Genomic DNA, 20,715 nt, shown 5'->3' with positions numbered 1-20,715 from the left:
ATTGACCTTCAATTTCATAATAAACTATTTATTCTCTGAATACAGGACTGCTACCAGCAATTGAAAGGTAAATAAGGTACCACTTTTTTTCCTGCCAATTGTTATGTCATTAATATGTCATTAATAACTGGCAAGGTTATCTGTCTAGAAATCATGGAAGAAATCTATACACAAAAAATGTGGTTTTTTAAAAAATATATGATAAATTAGCAACAACAAAACTGTTCAAATACAAACTCCTTGATTTTCTATTTTTGGTGTCCTTATTCTACAGCTGCAGAGAATAAATTTTGCATTTTGATCCATAACATTAACTCAGAAAATAATGCAATTTTACACAATCATATTTAGGTACCGTTTCTTTTTCTAGGTGTATGCAGGTATTTATGCAGAGTATATGGAATATACTGTACATATGTGTACAGGCAATTTGTAGGCTCCTGTAAACTGGAAACTCAGTTCTCTTTTAATTCTTAATCAGTTCCAATTCTTAACCAATTCCAAAGATGGAATCAAGTATTTGCAGTATCCTTTCAAAGCATACTTACTACTTCAGGGAAGAAAAATCAAAACATGGTTGACAAGAAAAAAATCCCCTCAAAAACAAAAACAAAATAAATATTACTAAAGTTTGCATTCTGTTAAAATCATTTTCACATCCCGGAATTCAAATGTTTCCTTTACAGTAAGAAACTGGGTTCTTTAACAAAGCAACTCTGTTTTGCTGTTGTTGACAAAAAAAGGGATTTATTCTATATTCAATTTATACAAAGGCATTACTAAGATGCCTAAAACAACAGTAAGATGTTGTTCACCTTTATGTTGCTGAGAAAGCATGCTTTGCATCATTGGGCTGAACTTTAAAAAACTGACAACTTTCTTTACAAAAGAAAGCAATAAAATTCTTGTTTGATTAGAAGTTGCCTCTACTTGAATCTTCCAGGAGGAAAAAATGCTAAATAGCAACTAGCTTTATGTCATCATTAAACTGATTTCTTCACAAATACTGTAGTGCTGAAGACAGTAGAAAGCACTACCCCAAAAATATTGCTAGTAAAAATAATTTTACTTCAAAAAAATAATCAAGGAAAAATGTAGGTTGTTTTAAATTAAAAGCAATTTAAAAGCTTTACAATGGTTGCTTCAGAAACAGAACCAAATATTTTATTGCAAATACTTGTAACTGGCAGATCAAATGACATATTTTTTTTAAAAAAAATCTTTTTAAAAAATCTGATTATTATTTTTTTTAAAAAATTCTGATATTTTGAATGCTAAGGATAACTGCAGTTTCAAACCTATTTGGGTACTAGACACTGTAATCAAATACACACACACACTTGGTATTTCAACTTTAGAATGATCTACATACAAAAATATAATCTCATTTCAGTTGTGGGATAGTATTACCCAGCAGTGGACAGGGATATTAGAAGCTTGGAAAATAACTCCCGCTACATCTAATACAGTTTTTGAGAAAATCATGCATAAAAACAAGACGAGGATCTGAGGTCAGGAAACAGTAATGACACTGATGTATGTGATTTCTGAGATAATAACATTATCAGAATTTGTATTTTGCCGACTACTCTGCTATTGTGTAGAAGTAGCTCACAAACGCAGCAACTGAATCAGCTATAAAGGGCTATATAAGGAACGGACATTATCGGACTTGATGAACCCAACATTTTCAAGGAAACACAAGCACTCCCGATCGCACACCACTGCAGCTCTGTCCCCCAAATCATCTGCTGGAATTCCATCGTGGCACCATTTTTTAAGACCCGGAAAGTCGAGCCGTGTATTTACAACCGCGTGCGTCTTTTCGCGTGTTTTCACTTTCCGAGTCGCCGCGATCACTTTCCCTTATGTTAAAGCTAGCTTTTACGAACCACTTTCACTAGGGGGAGGAGGGGGAGAGAGAGAGAGGAGGGATCGTTTGCGATGAGCATCCGCACAAGAACGTAAACAGCCAACTCTTCTCTCTTGTTCCACTGCAGCGTCTGGAAAAAAAGAAACGCGCGGGCGAGGATAGGCACCCCTGGGGGCCTTTTGAAAAACAACGCCCCCTCTTGAGGTCCGCAGGAGGGAGCCTTGAGAAAAAAGAGAGTGAGAGGAAAAAAAGCCCGGCTTTCTGCTCCCCTTTCTGGGCGAGGTTGAGCAATTTAGGAGTATTGCTACCGTCCTGCAGACCTCCCTCCCAATTTTTCCCCCTTATATATATATATTTTCCCCCACCCCGGCAGACTCCGTTTAAGGACGGCCAGCAGAGCTACAAAAAAGGGATGGGGCCCCAACTTGAACCCTTTAGAAAAAGCGGGTGCAACCGACAGACCACGCACCCCCCCCCCCGACCGCCTCTCATTGGCCTTCCCTCTGGAGAGGGAGCAAAGGAAGACGGCGCTCTTGATGGAGGGAGTCCCCTCCTCCTCCTCCTCCTCTTCTTCTTCTTCTTTCCCCTTCTATTCATTCAACAGGGAAGCCTTGAAGGCTACTTGGGCCGGGCGTTTATCCCGCCAAGGAAGGAAGGAAGGAAGGAAGGAAGGAAGGAAGGAAGGAAGGAAGGAAGGAAGGAAGGAAGGAAGGAAGGAAGGAAGCAGGTAGGGCTTTGCTTCTCCCAAGGTGGAGCCCCGCTCAAGGCCGGGAGAACCACTCGCTGCTTTTCCTTCCTTCTCGCTTGTCCCGCAGGAATAGGGGGAAAGATAGGAGCAGCTGCCGCCTCTTCGCGCCCCTCCTTCGTCTCAAGAGATTCTGGGCTGGCTAAGCTGGAGGCGTTGCCTTTTGACTCCTCGTGGAGCGAAGATTTGTGCCAGCCAAGCTTGCTGATTGGTGGCTTTTTTTTTCTTTTCCTTTTCTTTCCAAAGAAACCTGTCAAGAGCTTTCTTTTCCCTGCTAACAAACTTGCCAGGCTCCTCCGCCCGGCCAAACTGCGCCGGCTGGAAACCAGGGCACTCCAAAGGGAAATACAAGCCGCTGACAAGAGAATCTGAGACCGGCCCCGCAACCTGACGCTTTCCCCCCCGTTTATTGGACGAGCCGCTTAGCTCCGCCTCTCAAGATGGAACGAGTCGTGGTCCGGCGGCCGTGATTCCGCTTTCTCTTAGGTTGGCGTGGCCCGCCAGTCATTTTGAAGGACGGGCTGTTCTTTCTCCATTGGTCCTGCCCCTTTTCTCCCTCCTCCCCCTTGGCGCCTATTGATATTATTGGAGTGTGGAGCGAACCGTCGGTCTGCAGTCGGAGACTCGCAGGCAGCAAATACGGAGAGCGAGCAAGCAAGCAAGCAAGGAAGCAAGCGGGGAAAGCGAGAAGGCAGCCGCCAAGCGCTGCGTAAGAGCCCCGCAAATTAAAACACATCGCGGCAGAAGCCCTTTAGATACGAAACCGAGCAGCAGGAAGCAGCCGAACCAACGCCAAGCGCAGTCTCTCTGAATGTATATGCAGATCCTTAGATTTATTTAAATAGCTCCAGCTCACGCATCATGGTTTTTCAAACTAGGCTCCCTTCTTGGATTATTTTGTGTAACATCTGGCTGCTTCAGTTTGCACACACGGGGGAGGCACAGGCTGCAAAAGAAGGTAAGGTGATGCTGGCCACAAAGTTTATCGCTCTTTCCCCCCCCCTTTCCTCCCCCCCCCACCAGCTACGAGGGCTTTTTCGGGACCGCTCCTCGAGATGGCAACTGCATGCCGCTTCTCCCTTGGCTCCCGCTGCAATCCAGATGAAAGGAGAGCGTCGGGCACCTTTCAGCCCCGTTGCCGAGCGCCTCCGCCTAGTTCCTTCCTTCCTTCCTTGAAGTCAACCAGCGTCCCCAGGCATTGCTAAAGGGACAGGTCAGGATCGCGCCCCCGAGTGTGTGTGTGTGTGTGTGTGTGTGTGTTTGCCTCCGAGACTACGGCGCATTTTCTGAACTGGGTTAGCTGCACGTGATGAAAAGGTCTGGGAAGGCTTTGAATCTCCATATGTGCCAGTTAGTGAGGTATTCTGTATTTTTTATGTGCCCTGTTCACCGCCCTGAGTCCTTCGGGAGAAGGGCGGTATACAAATATTATAAATGAAATGAATGAAATGAGGTGAGGTGGGGGGGGGAAGAGAAGAGGGAGAGTGGTGGTAGGATTCTCGGATAGGCTCCTCTATCGTGGTTAATTTTATAGGTTGACAGATTTAACCCTCTCACCCCTCGAAAGACATCTGGCTACAAGGCGATTACCTCCCGGCTTCCGACACCGCCGGTGTTTGAAGTGGAGGGGGGTGGGTGGGTGGGTGTCGGGTATAAAGCTAGCGACCTGCTCCAGGACTGCAGAGGAGTTTCGGCCCTAAGAATGAATTAGGGAGGGTGGGGAAAAGTAAGCTGTCTTTCTGGATAGCCACCCCTGTCACCTGTAAATAGCTAATAATAAAAGACCATCTGTTCTTTTTGTGCTGGTGGTGTGATCGCATCTCGCAGGGCATGGAGTTAGCAAACGGAAGAAGCGCGGAGCGCAGCGCCGGCGACTAGAAATATTTGCATCACGTACGCAGATAACGCCGCGTATCTCTGTAGAAATATGCCGCTTTCCTATGTACAATGAATATGCATTACAGTCTCGCCACCTTCGGTGGGGTCGCCCTGTATATAATATGCTTCTGTGTATAGACCGATCTATCGGCACATATATATATTTTTTTACGAGAACAATCGGGGCTCCGAAAACCCCATTAATGCCAGATCCGTTTCAAAAGGGACAGAGCTTTTGAAGGCAGTGTTTCTCGCCATAGGCAAAAGTCGTAGGTTTTCTTACTTGGGGAGAATCGAAACGACGTTAAGACCGATAAAGAGATTTTTTTTTGGGGGGGGGGTTGAGACAGCCCACCCCCTCTCCGGTTCCGGAGACTTGTTTTTCCCTTCTTTTTTGAGCTATGGGCAGCATAGGGAAAAAACAACAACAACACGCTTTTCACTATCAATTGGAAATGGGAAAGAGAGGCTCTCGGAGATGAAATAAACGTTATTATACATAAAATGGAAGTCCATCTGCATGCGTATGGTGGGGAATGGGATCAAGGGCTCTTGAAAACTTTATCTGAGAGATTAAATCTCTTACCTCGGGATAGGAGAGGAGGAGGGTGAGAGGAGGCTGAAAACAAAACTCTGGAGTAGGGCGAGATATGCAAGAAAAAGCAAACAGCACCTTCCATCTGGAGTCCTGGAGTGTCCGTGGGAAGTAATTGAAGGTGTGTGATTTCACATATGCTGTAGTGCTAACTTTGCAATCGCCTGCTAATTTAGGAACTGGCTCTCATTTGGACTGGGCTCATCAAAGAAAGGAGTTTGCATAGGAAGGAGATCTGATCTCGAAGAACTGTCACGTTTACCTGGGCAAGGCGGGCTCGCAAAACTTTCCAACTTTCGTAGTTGTTGTCGGCTCTGAATACCTCAGAAGGATCGATCGTCAGTTACCCGTGTCTGCTTTCTTCCTCCTTTAGGAAGGAAAAAAAAAGTGCATGTGAGGGATCGGAGATCAGATTGTTTTTCCTATTATTTTTTTTTTAAAGAGGGGTTAAGAAGCCCTCGTGAATGTGTGAATCAGCGAGCCAACGACAGCGAGCCAACTCTGAATGGGGCGAAGTAGAGGTTGGCAAAACCGAGGGTCACCTCCTCCATTGAAGTTACTCTGGCGGCGCTTTTTCCCTTAGGATCGGTATTTGTTTTCGCCTGTACACGAAGCCCCCCCCCCCCGGCCGGTCTCAGGTGCTACGCTGGGAAAAGTGGAGTCAATGGCGGTGGAGGGATGTGTGTGTGTTTTCTGTGTCTGTGTGAGACACACGCGAGAGAGATGCTTTTTAGCAGCTCAGTAAGGAGAAGCGCGGGAACTGGCCGCTTCTTGCAACAGCCCAGCCCAGAAAGGCGGGTTGTGTGTGTGTGGGGGGGGGATGAGAAATTGCGCGCTTTGCTCAGCGGGAAGAGGAAGCGTAGCCTGGGTGGAAAAATGGTTTTCGGACACTTGGAGGTGAGATGCTGCTCTCCCTTTTAACGGTAGGAGTAGTCAGGTGAGATTAGGACTCACTTCACCGCGCCCCTCCCCGCTCCCCCCCGGGAGATACATCCTTTGTTATCTGCTTTCTCTTTGGGAACCTAAAGTTTCCTATGGCTGGGTTTATGGACTGGTATTTCCTTCATTATGTAGGCAGATTTCATTATTCTTTTAGAAGTGTGTTAACTAATATTGGCCTAAGTTGAGGACATTAGTAGTAAGTAAGGGTTTCAGGCCACATGCAAAGTGACACTCCCCAAGGAAATCGGAAAGGCATCCTTGCTGCTTTTTAAGCAAATACTCAGTGTGGCACTTTAGGTCTGAGGGAATCTGAGATTTCTTCCTGTCCATACTACTAGCCACTGTCTGCCCTTGCAGAGGGATAAAGATAAAGGCATGCATGACCCAAAACAGATTGCATGGCTTCCCCTCAGTTTTCAGTCACTGAAACTGAACTAACAGTGGGCAGGGGAAGGCACTATGCTTTTCTGAAAAAAAAAAAATTAAACATCTATCTAACTTGTTGGGTTATTCTGTCACACTGTGACTTTTCTGTGTAGTTTTGTCAGGAGAGAAAAACCTATATCTTCCCTTTAAGAAATCAGCATAACAAAATAATACATTGCTTTAGAGTAGCATTGTGAGATCCTGCCCTCTGATTTTTGGAGAAAGTTTGGTGTTGGTGAAAATGTGTGGTGCAGATCTGATAGGAGCTCCCCCACCCCACCCCACCCCACCCCACCCTCTCAATTTTCTGATAATGACTTGATTTGAGTCAGTTGTTTCAAAGGTCTCTGGTTTGAAAAGAAAAAAAAGTTCTGCTGAGAACCCTTAGCAGAAACTTTAGGGAACTTCACTGTCAAGAATAAATAAAATGATTCCTCAGCTCTTGCAAGAGAAAGTTGGTGTTCATCTTTCAGTATCATAGAAGAGAGTTTTACCTTTTTCAGCACACATTGATACTATTAAAATTATAGTTTTGCATGTTCAGGAAGATTAAAAAAGTTTTTACTTTTCACTTTGGAACTGGTTTAATTTGAGTACTATGAATGTGAAAAGTATTTCAAAATTACAATTGCTCTTCAGTCTGTTTCAGGGGCATGGAGTGGTTAACATGTAGAATGACTTTTCTTTAGCTGAACTTATTAGCCTGGTTTTTGAATAGCAACCCAATACATTTAACTCTTTTATCGATTTCTTTTAAAAACTGTTAACATCATAGAAAGAATCCCTTAGCTATCTGGATTAATTAGTGGTGTAATTATGTAGAAATGATGTTTTTTTTGTATGAAGCCTAACTTTCTTCACTGAGAAAGCATAAAATGATATCAAAGGTACACGTGAGGTTTTTTCTCAGTATATTTTCACAATATGTAAGACTGCCACTCTATGCCTATTTGAAAATACCTTTGAAATCACTAACTTTTAACTTTTATATGCACGAGACCAGGTTATGATATAATCCTCTTTAACTACATTATTATTGTTATTATTAAGGTATTATAACATTAATGCTTAAGAAATCCAATCTTGAATATTCCATTTATTATAATCAAGGTTTGTTTTATATAGATTAAGGGTCAAATTTTACAATTGCAAAAAGTATTTTAAATGTAAAACTGAGAACATCTATATATTTGTGCAAAGTGTTAATAGAATTTATTACTAACTAGTGTAATACATGCATATATTTTATATTAAATAGTTAATAGAAATATTTTTTCTTAGTATGGTGGGTGACAAAATGTAGTTATGATAACAAATCATGAATAAATATCAGATTAATATAAATGGTTGACAAAATGATGCTGTTGAAATAATATTTTAATTATTAATTTGATTGTTAGCAGTTTGAGCACTGACCAACAGTTTGGGACGTATTATAAAACAACAGAAGTAATGTGTCAACAAAGTTGTATAGTTTTGTTTAGATGCATTCTTTGCTGAATAAGTGAAAACTGAATACTGTTACTGATATACTAATCCTTATGTTGTAAATTTGAGTAAAAGTCAGAAAAGACTTTAAATATTACATTTCATTTAGAACAGTACATAAGTTGGTTTACTTAGGAAGTTTGTGTCATGAAATAAAGGTTGAATAGATTTCATTTTAAAAAGTTACTATTATAAAGGTATTCTAGTATAAAGGAGATCCCGGCCACTTCCTTTACATTTCCTTTGCTTTATATTACTTACTAAAGTATCCTTGTGAAATCAGTCACTTTTCAGTATGTTCAACCAGCTGCTATTAATTTCTTCTTGAATAAAAACCTCGAGGTAAAGTAGTTTAATGCCCTTAACTTACACAATATCAACATGAGTGTACAATTCTTAAAATATTTTAATACATAGATATTTTTTTTCTTTCAGTAATATTGCTGGATTCTAAAGCACAACAGACAGAGTTGGAATGGATTTCTTCTCCTCCCAATGGGGTAAGCATACCATTTAAATCAAAATCCAAAATCAGAATGAGTTACATTTTATTAATACATTATTAATATTTCAGGTGCATAAACATTCTTGTAAAGTTTCTAATTCAAGGCCAAATTTGCTTTAAGGCAGAAATTTGTATCTTTAATTGACAATTTTTCAAAGCAAGGTTATCTTGCTGATTTCTGAAAATATCCTTATGAATAATTGTTTCATTATTGCTTTAAATAATTAACTTTCAGACTTGGAACTCATTTACACTTACTGCTTCAGTTCTTAATATAGTAAGAATATTTGTAAAACCCTTGTGGCGAAGCGACAGAGTGTAATTTTGAATAATATATAATTATTTCAAAGATTATTTAAGTAGCTGTGATATCATACAACTGAATACATTAGGTTTAGAAACTGCAATCAAATAAGTACAGTATTTTCTAAATACTTCTTGAAGCTTGATTATTGTAAGTGGATTTCTACTGCCTATTATTTAGAGTAATTCATATTAATACAAGTTTCAAATAAAGGTTTATACAATCAAGCCTTTAATCTGGCACTTATAAGGAAATCTGGAACCAAAAGAAAGTGAATTCTGAGTGGGGATGTAGAAGTGTGACAAATCTTGCAAATAAAAAGAATGAAAACTTGAAAGTCTGTTGACTAAAAAGCAAGATCATAAAATCAATCCACACACTGGGTGGAAACAAGCCTAATCACTTTTGGAATGTATGAAACGTTAACTGAATGCTTAAATGAGAATTAACTTAAGTATTAGCACTTCACACTGAAGGAAGCCTTTTAAGAAGAGGATTAGAACAATTTCAGAATAAACTATGATAGTCCAGCTTTGAAACAATAAAAGCATATGCATGGTTCAGAGAGAGGGAGATAAAAAGTTGAAAAGTAAACCAAGTATAGCTCAAGGATGGGCAATGTCTGATAATTCACAATTGCGTGTAATCTACTTTTGGATGACCAAGGTTTGCAATGATGGGGTAGTGAAACCACTGGGTTTATTTTCTGCTTCTTTTTTAAAAAAACAAAATTTGGTAAGGGTTTATTGATTTTTTAAAAAAATACTATTTTAAAATATTAAAGTTATTACAATATTTTAATAGTTTTGTAACATTTATTCATTGTAGTTGACAAGAAAGCAGCCATTGATTCTCAGCAACTCTAATAATTTGTGGGAGTTGCAGAAGATCTAGAAGGTTTCCATTCATCAAGGGTATATACTATACAGGCAATAGTTACTGACTGTTTATATTACACTTACAAATATGTCCTATTAAAAATCAGTGATCTGATTAATGGGTTTTTTAATATGCTTTCCATAGAATACAGTTCAGTAAAGAAAAAGTCTCTATACCTTTAGAGTGTAAATACTATGTATTGTGCTTAGTTAATAGTTGCATTCCGTGATTTATTAATAGTTAAGTGGCAAGTAAGAGTGAGCATGGTTTTAATGCCTATCGTAATTTATTAATTATTAAGTAATCAGGATTAATGTCTAAAACAGCTCCTTCCCTATCCTGGTACTGATGTTGCCTTTGTTTTCTTTCCTGGCATCAACTACGACTGTGTTTGATCAATAATGATTAATCAGTAGTGATTAATGTTAGGATTATAAAAGTATTTAATACAATTTACTGAAGAGAGAATCCGGAAAATAGCCATTATTATCAATGGTTATGTCAGTGTTGTAATGGCAATAATGGCATTAAGTCAGCTTTCCTTATTGCTTGAATTACAGGTGTACAGAGTCTTACATAATCAATTGAACTTGCAAGACATCTAATATTTAGGACACAATGTAAAATTTACCAAACATTTTTATTATTATGCTACACAATTTTCAGTGGTATATCAGATACAACAATTATACTTAATATCAGCAAAACATTGTAAATATAATTAAATTTAACTCTAAATTCATATAGCTACTTTGAAAATTAGCCATATTAGTGGTTAAATATTTGCCACTTTTGGTAATTCAACTTCAGTTTGTTTATACTAGAATGAAATATATTGACGATTTAAGATTTACTTGAGTAAATTTGAAATATAAAACTGATCTAATGTCAGTTAAAATTATTCAATTTTATTTGAAAATAGATTATTTCAGTATAAAAGGTTAGTCACGTTACATATAACCCATCCAAAATGTTACGATCATGCAATGGCTCATCCAAGATGGCATTTCATAATTTCAGGCTGTTTCAGGAAAAATAGTTATAAAAGTGAATTATAGGAATATTTTCTCATGTGAGTTTGCTAAAAAATTACTAAGGTTCAATTAGCTATTTCTTCATGTTTGGGACATTACTGTTATTAAGATTGAGGGTAATCTTACTTATGAACTAACAATCTCATTACTTACAAGTACTGTTTATTTCTTTCAGGAAAAAAAGATGGACTATAACATTCTATAGTGGGCACTGGGTGGTGGTAGTGGTGGGAGATTGACGGAGTAAAAGAGAGCAAAATAAAGTTTTGTTCTATGAACTCCATTTATGTAAAGTTATACGTGAGTCCATTTAAGAAGAAATAATATGGACCAGGAAACTGAATTGAGTCAGTTGAATGATTAAAAAACCCATGAATCAATAATTTAGATGTTGGCTAGTAAATAAAACGAGTAAATAGAGAATAAAACAATTAACTCAGAAATGGCTGTCTTTGTGATTAAGAGATTATGTGAAAATTTACTGTTCCTTTTTTTTTCCTAAGGGAAAAAACAAGATCACACTTTTTTAAAAAAAACACAACTTGATAACTGATTTTGCCTGCATGTTAAATTTCTGACATTATAGTTAGAGTATTACATTTCTTGCACATAAGAGTTAGAAAATTTTGAGGATACATTATTTTCATATATCCCAAATTGATGCAACAGAAAACACTCATTTATATAATTTTATGTATATATGTACACACGTTGGTAAAGGCTCTAATAAAGTTTACCATGCCCTACAATCAACTTGGAATCCTATTGTTTCTGGAGCTGGCCAGTAGAGTTCCATGTGATTTTTCTCTCTACCAAATGGATTTAAATTTTAGTCCTTAGAAAATACAGTTGAAACACTATAGAACAATTGTTGGAATAGATTTGAATACTCAACTGAAATTTTAAAATAACCCTTCTTAAGAAGCTGGCGGAAAATGAAATAAATTTTCTTATGTTGAACCACTTATTTTGGACCTGGGCTTATACAGCAATAATAGTTTACCTCAATAAAAGAATGTGACCCATTGTTTAGAGAATTGCTACTGCAATATTTTGGAAGTTCTTCCACATTGACTATACTGTTGTCTAAGCAGTATGCTACTTTCATGTTTTTAACATTTTCCTTTATTTACAGACTTTGTAGAGTGGAAAGATACTACGATCACCATATTGGTTGTTCACACTAGAATTAACACTTTAAATTAGGGACATTTAATATGTGCCACTGTTACATTGGCTCTCTGCCTATAAAATTATTCTATTAGGCATTGGATCATATCCTTCCCTTTCATTTTTTTAAAAAAAGTTTCTCATTCCATGCTAAAAAATGTAAGCTGTTAGAACATACGCTATTGGTCACTGGTAACCAAAAACAACTTGACGTTAATATATGTTAATTATCACTTGATTATAGTACATAGTCTTGTACTATATTTGTTGTTTAATTTTTCTTTATTAGAAAGGTTTATCTCAGTATGGATAACTATGATCTAATTTTTCAGTGGGAAGAAATTAGCGGACTGGATGAGAACTACACGCCTATACGAACATACCAGGTATGCCAAGTGATGGAACCCAACCAAAATAACTGGCTACGGACTAACTGGATCACGAAAGGCAATGCACAAAGGATTTTTGTAGAACTAAAATTCACTCTGAGGGATTGTAATAGCCTTCCTGGAGTCCTGGGGACATGTAAAGAAACGTTCAACTTGCATTATTATGAAACAGACTATGACACTGGAAGGAGTATCAGAGAAAGCCAATATGTAAAAATAGACACTATTGCAGCTGATGAAAGCTTTACTCAAGGTGACCTGGGGGAGAGAAAAATGAAACTTAATACAGAAGTGAGAGAGATCGGACCGCTGTCCAAGAAAGGATTCTACCTTGCATTTCAGGATGTAGGGGCTTGCATTGCTCTGGTTTCTGTCAAAGTGTACTATAAGAAGTGCTGGTCCATTATTGAGAACTTAGCGATTTTTCCAGACACAGTAACTGGGTCAGAGTTCTCCTCCTTAGTTGAGGTCCGAGGAACTTGCGTCAGTAGTGCGGAAGAAGAAGCTGAAAACTCTCCTAGAATGCATTGCAGTGCAGAGGGAGAATGGTTAGTGCCAATTGGGAAGTGTATCTGCAAAGCTGGCTTCCAGCAGAAAGGAGACACGTGCGAACGTAAGTAGAAAACATATTTACATAGTTGCTCTTTTACTGCTTTTAACAAATGCCTCTTTAATGGAAGTGTTGCCTTACTTAATTCATAGAAGCCAGAAATTAGAGTGTCAGACAGTAAAGAAACAAATTCTGTTCAGGAATGGAAATCGATAATTGGATGTTGCATTTAGAAAAGCCATTAAAGTAACTGTCAAACCAAACAGTAGTTTACCTTTCCTAATGCTATTACATACATGGAGTCACATAACATTTTATAAGAGAGAGGCCAAAAAAGCTATTTAGTACTTAATGATTCTTTAAAATAACACTTGAGAAAAGTATGTCGTGCAGAGAGGATATCATTAATAATCCAAATATTACTTGCAGTATATTCAGTAGCTAATTTGGCAAACTGTGCGGAAACTTTTTAAAGTATAATGTGTTTCTGATTAACATACTGAAAAGCAGCTCAGGATGTAGTATTGATAGGAAACCTAAGGATATGTGGAATTTTTTTTAAAGGAAAAAGGAGCGCAATAAATAGTTTCTCACATCTGAAATCTTGGGATAGATAGATTGCACAGGCAGCAGTACCTCTTTTTCTCCCTTCTACTTTTGCAGCCCTTGACATGCTGTAAAAGTTTAGATGATTTCCAAAGCAGATTTTGAATTAAGACAGGAATTGCAAACTATAGAAAGGTATACTTTATTTTCGTCTGCGAAATCACTTCTATCATTGGAACCAAATTGTTGGATCCTTTATCTGGAAGAAGGAGATAAAATTTGATTTGAAAGACTGTTTCCAGAAATTAGATATCTCACAAGTTGTGTATAGATACTATTTGTCAAGGACTGATAAAATGCTGTGTGGGCAAGGGGCACAAATATACCTTTTTAGGATAAACATTGAACTTTAGATATGTTGGGGATTGCTTTCCAAGAAATACCAGACTAAATTGAATGTATAATAATGGGTTTGATTAGTGTTGCCATGTATAATTTTCTCTTTTTGTCCCATTAAAACATCAATTTGATAACTTCTGAAAGTCACAGAAAGCTTGGATTTTGAACTTTTTGACATAAAGTTATGGTTATCAACAGTGAAGAATAGATGTTTTATTAGCTATTTACCATTGATCTGATTGGTGATGGAAGAGATGGGTAGGGTAATTTCAATGAAGATATCTGTCATGAAAAATATTTTCTGTGACATATGGGTAGTAACCCATATGTTTTAGCAACCACAATTAGGACCAGCAACTTGCTAGGTGAAATTGCTGTGCTTATGATCTTATTTCAGCTTTGTTTTACAAACCAGCAAATGCAAGGATTGATCATAAAATTTATTTTTTCATCACCTCTGTAACTGCAAATGGTGGCTAAACAAAGCAGTTGCTAAATGAGGACTTCTTATACTGTTGCTGGCTTTCTTCATTCTTGCTTTTCAAACTCAAAACAGATCTGTTAGCATTGGAGAACAGCTAAATATTAAAAAGGATATTTCAAATATTGAAAAGCTACCCCTGTAAATTAGTTCAATGTCTACATCCTGATTCTGCTTAAAATACTTGAATAATGCTGTGTCCATCACATTTCATGATGAGAGTTCATTTTCCCAACCAATCTTTAATCTTTTTTAAACTGATTTTGCAGTGATCAAAATACTGTATAATAGCACTCCAAACGTTATTGTTTAGAAAAACTTGTTAGAATTAAAAATTAAAACAGAAGATTGATGGAGATACAGCTGTTATGATTAGAATTCAAGTAAATTGTTTATTAAATAGGGTTCTTAATTTTAAACTTCAGTGATGTCAACTGAAGCATTAAATGATAACTTGCAGTTGAGTGTCTCTCTCTGTGTTCATTTTGTAAGAATACTTCTCATGCCGGCTTGCTGCCAGAGAAACTGCTAAAAGAATATATTCTGTTGGAAGTGTTCCAGAATTGAGGGAGGGAAGAGATTTTAACATTTCTGTTCTTTCAAAAACAGATCTTGGTAAAAGTTTCAAAATAAAGTTGTTTTTTTACATTTGTTGTGAGAAATATGAGATTAGTAGCTACTACCTATATTAAAAATGTAAGCTAACTAAAATTTGAGGCACATATCTTTCATTAATTCCTTGGCTCTGATAGGACTTTCTCAGTGATAGCATTAATGGCTAAACAGGTGGTGAAAAATGGATGCTGTATAATGATAGCATTCATGGTGAAACTGGTAGTTTTGAGACAATCATGGGATCAAATTTGTTATAAACCTAATCCTACTATTAATTCAGTTGAATATTTTGTTTTTGTCAGACTTTGTAGAACAACCAAAAATTAAATTGTTCTGTGATTTTTTTTAGTCTTTAATTGATTTGTAAGCTTTGCATTTTGTGCACAATATTTTCACTCTAATATAAAATATGAATCATATAAAAATGAATGTTTGCACTGTAGTTGAGGCTCTGACATTTTAATTTCCGTATGCATTTACTCTGATCTACATATATTTCAAATCAGCTTTTTGACTTTGCAAAATTAATAATCTATTCCGAGAAAAAAAACACACAGCCATAGAGCCTGATTTAACCTTTTCCTCCCGCAAAGTAATTAAAATCTAACTTTTGATGTTGCAAAATGTAACATTGTTCCTGATTCTTGAGGAAAGATGACAAAAGAAAACATTTTCTTTGTAATTTCCTTTTATGAATTAGGTAATTAAGTAAAATGAGATCTAAAACTCAAGTACATTTCAGTAAATGATATATGTATTTGTGCGTGTTGAGTGTGTGTGTGTGTGTGTTTAGGCTAGTTGTCCACAGGATTAGTTTTGTAATACTCAAATATTTATTTGCAAATTACCACATATCCTAAGGCAGTTTCCAAACTACATGAATAATATCAAACTAAAATATAAGTATATATTTAAAAATCCTGGTTCAAAAGCATATTTTCAAAGTTTATTGAAAAGCTTTATTAAAGGCTTAAAACAGCATTAATTGTTATGCTTTTGTAAAGGAAATGTGATCCTTTAGCAAAGAACTAAAATTACATGATTCCAACCTGTCTCTATATGAAGGCACCAGCAACCAAGCAAAGCTCTGCAATACTAATAAATAGTAGAGATAAAGATTAAATAGATATTTACGTACTTAGGTAGCTCAGATGTAACATTTATTTTATCACCATGGTTTTGTATGTTGCTAGAATCAAATCAACAAATGTTAACGTTGCTGTAGTATACTTTTTTAGGGTGCTGTTGCGCTCTATAAACCACTGTTGGGTGCGATGTATTACAATATGCAGACTTAGAGAGCATTAACATTTACACAAATTTAACCATTTTGCATATAAAACATTGTGAGATAAAACTAAAATATTGCATTCACTGAAAGTATTAACTAAATGTATTGAAAGGAGTATATATTCAGAAAAGATAATTTTTCTATCTCTGATTTTATTTGATTAAAATGCAACTTCTGATATACATTCCATTATATTAACCGTGCTGTTTTGCCTCTTGCATTGTATTCAACCTTTAAGGGTTTTGATGGCCAAATATTTATAAGCTATACATGGGGATAGTTGTGGAAAAGTTTGCAGAAATTTCTTTTCAAATACAAAATAGAACTTGTTGTTTAGTATTGCATCTATCTAGTAAGGCAAGCCAGCTATCCCATCCTAATTTCTTTGACTTTTCCCCAGTCACTACAGTATTTTTCTCTCTCTCCACCTCTCTCCCTCCCTCCCTCCCTCCCTCCCTCCCTCCCTTTCTCTCCCTCTCTCTCTCTCTCTCTCTCTCTCTCACACACACACACACACACACACACACAAAGAATCAAAAAGAAATGTCACCATTAAAAGAGAAGGAACTTTCCTAATACAAATAGATTAAATAGTAATATTCTTTAGATTTAATAAGTATATTAATTCTAGATATATTTCTGTTATTGATAATGTTTCTGGAAGATATTTCTGCAAATGTAATTCTCAAATAAATTGAAATTTGGGGAAATACTGTACCCTAAGATTACTTTCTCACTGGTAGAACTTTCATTGTACTATATTCTATAATATATAATTAACATAAAATTTTAAAGTTAAAATTAATGAATTGGTTTATTTTTTGTTATGTGAATGAAGAACCTGTAGTCCATTCTTTTGTTACTTAAAAATAAAAAAAATAATATCAAATTGCTCATACACAGTTATATAATACTAACTATTCATGACACATTGGGTTAATTGATTTTCAGTTGTGTTATCATTTCACAGATGTTGACTTACCTAAACACATAAACAGAATGACCATGGGTGGGCAAAAAAGCAATAGAAGAGAGAACAATTTCCATCTTTCATCTAGCCTCCCTACTGACTTTTTTTTGTGGAAAGCTTGCACAAAACAACCTGTTTGGATAAGTCTCCCCCACCAGGAACTCTCCCCCCAATCTCTTTATATACATGCCATGTAGGCCACTTGCATATCCTTGTGCAGCTTTCCCAAACCATACAACAACCTTGTGTACCCATCCTCACTTTTGTTCACCCTTCCAGACTTGCATCCTTGTGATCTTGCCTAACTGCTCTACCCTTGCACACCGTCCCTGACCCTTGTCACATCTCTCAGGCACCCTATTACTTCCCCACCCAGCGACATCAACTTAGTTGCCTGCTGGCCTTGGACTTGCAACTACCTGCCACTTCCGCACTGACTTTGTACTTTGCTTGGTGGAAACAGGGAGTATTGAAAATGACTATCAAATGATCATGGCAGTACATTGGTACTGAAGTGGCCACAACTTTTTCAAATTGCATTCCCATGGGAGTCATTGGTCATGGATTTCTGTAAGTTTGCACATTTGTTACACTGGTTTGAAAATAGTCATCCTATAATGTACTGGTTCACCCAGTTGAAGGTTACCAACAGACAAACACAAATGTTTTAATAGTATAGAGACTTCATATATTTCAAAGATTTGTGTCTGTGTGGATTATGATGCATCAAATTTAGCAGCAGAGAGCCCGTGTCATATGTTTATGTTACATTTCTTACTAGAAATTAGGAGATCATGAATTGAATGATTTTGGACTGATCACTCACTCTCAACAGTAGGAAGAAGGTAGTGACAAACCACTTTTGAAATTATTGCCAAGAAAACTGATGAATTTATCCAGGCTGTTTCCAGGAGTCAAGATTGACTTGAATTGGATTTTTAATAATTTTATTGATTGATTGATTGATTGCTACCCATCTTGCTCCAAGGTGACCCTGGGTGGCTTATAAGATTAAAAGCAATAAATCTGTTACACACACACAAACACACACACGCACACACGTATATGTATATAATAACCAAAATATACTCCAGTTCATGGTATGCCTTTGTGATTTCTTTTTCCTTATTATTAAGAAACATCTTGTCTATTTGACTTTATGTGATATTTTAATTTTTCAGTGCCACATTTTTTCACTGTATTTCTGAACTGTCTGTTCTGAACTGATGGAAAAATATAGTAAATTTTTTTTAGCAATGAACAACTTGATTATATGAAGTAAAATGAGCAAGTGTAGGTGAGAATTTTACATACTAATTTTCTTCCTTTTTTAAATGAAGGAACTTCACAATGTTCAGATAAATGTTCCAAATCAGTTTGGAATGTACAAATTAGGTCATTTCACAGTCAAAAGTGAACTAAATGAATTCTGCACAGAACCCTGTTTACTGCAACAAGTACAGTGGGACATTGGTACTCATTAATTGGTTCTGGGAGGCACAATGAGTACCAAAAATGATGAATACCAAATATTTTTCCCCATAAGGAATAATGTAGTTTGTCATAAGGCAGCTGACACTCACAAGTTCTAGCTTGTGCATTGAGTACCAAATAAACACTGAGCACTGGGTCACAATTTTTGTGTCAAAATGCAAATTTGATGAGTTTCAAAGCAGTTAAGTACCAAGGTGCCACTATATATGTTGCCATTGTTTTTATCTCCTGAAAACTACTGTTACATGTAATCTAACTGTGGGTCATTAAAGTGACAAATGCTCCATGTCCTCATAGAGCCTTGGTGGAGCAGTGGGCTAATGCCTCCTCAAGTAACACCAGCTGCCTGCAATTAGTGCAGGTTCGCATCCCACCAGGCTCAAGGTTGACTCAGCCTTCCATCCTTCCGAGGTAGGTAAAATGAGGACCCAGATTGTTGGGGGCAATTAAGCTGACTTTGTAATAATGCCGCTTGGGGTGTGTGTGAAAGCCCTAATAAGCAGGCATATACATAGAATGAAGGCTACTGCTAAGCTTGTAAGCCGCCCTGAGTCTTCGGAGAAGGGCGGGATATAAATGGAATTAAAATAAATAAATAAAATTTGAGTTGCACAGAATGGACTTTGGCCTGAACCTCTAGCATGGCGTCTTCCCTAGGTTTCACAAGGATTTTGCACCAGATTTTCCTCTAGTACTGATATATGTCCAAACACCAGACATTACCAATAGTATCTCTGGAACCCTCATAGACTCTAGAAAGATTTGCTCATAGGAATTGCTTAGAAAACAAAATGGTCAGGGCAGATAAACTGAAGTGATACATAACATCATCTTACACAGAACTAATAAGGATAGTAGAGGACAACCTCATTAATTTGCTCTAGCGTAAATGAGCATTCGATTTTTAGATTGACCTGACCACACAGCCAATATGATGCTTTTACAAGTTGGAGCATAGAACCTGACCTATTTGATTGGGGTGGGGGATGGGGGAAAACTGGCAAAAGAAAGGATGAATTTGAAAATGGGTCAAATTTTCAACAGGAAAAAAAATAATCAGATATTTTCTGCCAGTATATCCCAATGGTAGACACAATTGAACTCAATGCACTTACTAAATGTAAAGAATGTTGCTATTTCCTCCATTCTTAGTCTCTGTTACTACAGTGCTGGAAAGAATTCTAGAAGCTGTCCTGTTTAGTTTGGGTAACTTGTTTTGCTTTGTTTTCTAATGCAAGCATGTTCAAAATTATGGGACTATAGTATGAAACTAATTTTGAATTCTATCAAGTCAGATGAGATTTATACCGGTAATTATATGCCACCTGTAAATTTGTTGCCTGGAGATCTAGTTAATCTGAATTTTTGAATGAAATGTCAAGTATCAACCCAGTCTTACCTGTTGTAGATGAAATATTTTCTTGTCATACTTGCTCTTCATAATATTGACACTTCTCTTACCATTGGGGGTGGCGTATTTTCGGTCCATTAATGGTGACTATATGCATTGGAATCTCATCCAATGTCTGGCAGTGGGAGGCAAAAATAATACACTTGTCAAATTTTAAGATTTTTTTTGGAATTTAAATTATGTACATCTTTTTCATATTATTGTTCAATTTTTATATCAGCTAATATAATATAATTTTTGAAGTAGTTAAGCGTTGAATTATGTAGATTGGAAAGAGTATTTCCTCCTAAGACTGCATATTTTGTATATTATTTTTTCATTGTTTAAGAAATTGCACATTTAAAAATAGCTCATCGTATCTTTAAATAACTGGCATTTAATGTAACAGCCTCCTCCCCTGTGTTTGTTTATAGATACCAATATTCCAGGAAGGTAAATAACAATACCATTGAATTGTCTTATGTATGTGGCCTTTCCTCTTCAAAATAAAAGTACTCACAATTTTTTAAAAATGGTGTGCAATATAAAGTTTTGTCCTAAGTTGTATATGTTGATTGTTTAAATTAATTAAGTTAGCATAGTTAGACTTAAGGTAGGAGACATAATTACCGTGGAATTTGGAATATAAATTTTTATGTCAGATGTTTTCAACAGCAAGAGTTTTATTCCTATATTGGAAAACTAAAAACAATTGTATACAGACAGACTTATTATAACCTTAACATAAACA

The 20,715-nt window shown here is 36.7% G+C and overlaps 1 protein-coding gene across 2 annotated transcripts in view; it reads left to right on the top strand.

Moving 5' to 3' along the window:
• The first annotated feature begins 3,252 nt into the window (after positions 1–3,252).
• Positions 3,253–20,715, top strand: part of EPHA7 (EPH receptor A7) — a 176,002-nt gene continuing 158,539 nt past the window's right edge. For both annotated transcript variants that reach the window (XM_081314541.1, XM_081314542.1), the window contains exons 1-3: positions 3,253–3,576; positions 8,383–8,447; positions 12,172–12,841. In XM_081314541.1, coding sequence (XP_081170667.1) covers positions 3,480–3,576; positions 8,383–8,447; positions 12,172–12,841 — 832 coding nt within the window. In that variant the 5' untranslated portion in view covers positions 3,253–3,479. The remainder of the gene's footprint in view (positions 3,577–8,382; positions 8,448–12,171; positions 12,842–20,715) is intronic.

This window comes from Vipera berus, assembly GCF_964194415.1.
Source record: "Vipera berus genome assembly, chromosome: 1".
Lineage (NCBI taxonomy): Eukaryota > Metazoa > Chordata > Lepidosauria > Squamata > Viperidae > Vipera > Vipera berus.
Note: the sequence above shows the minus strand (reverse complement) of the source record. Positions and strands in the feature narration are given on the sequence as shown.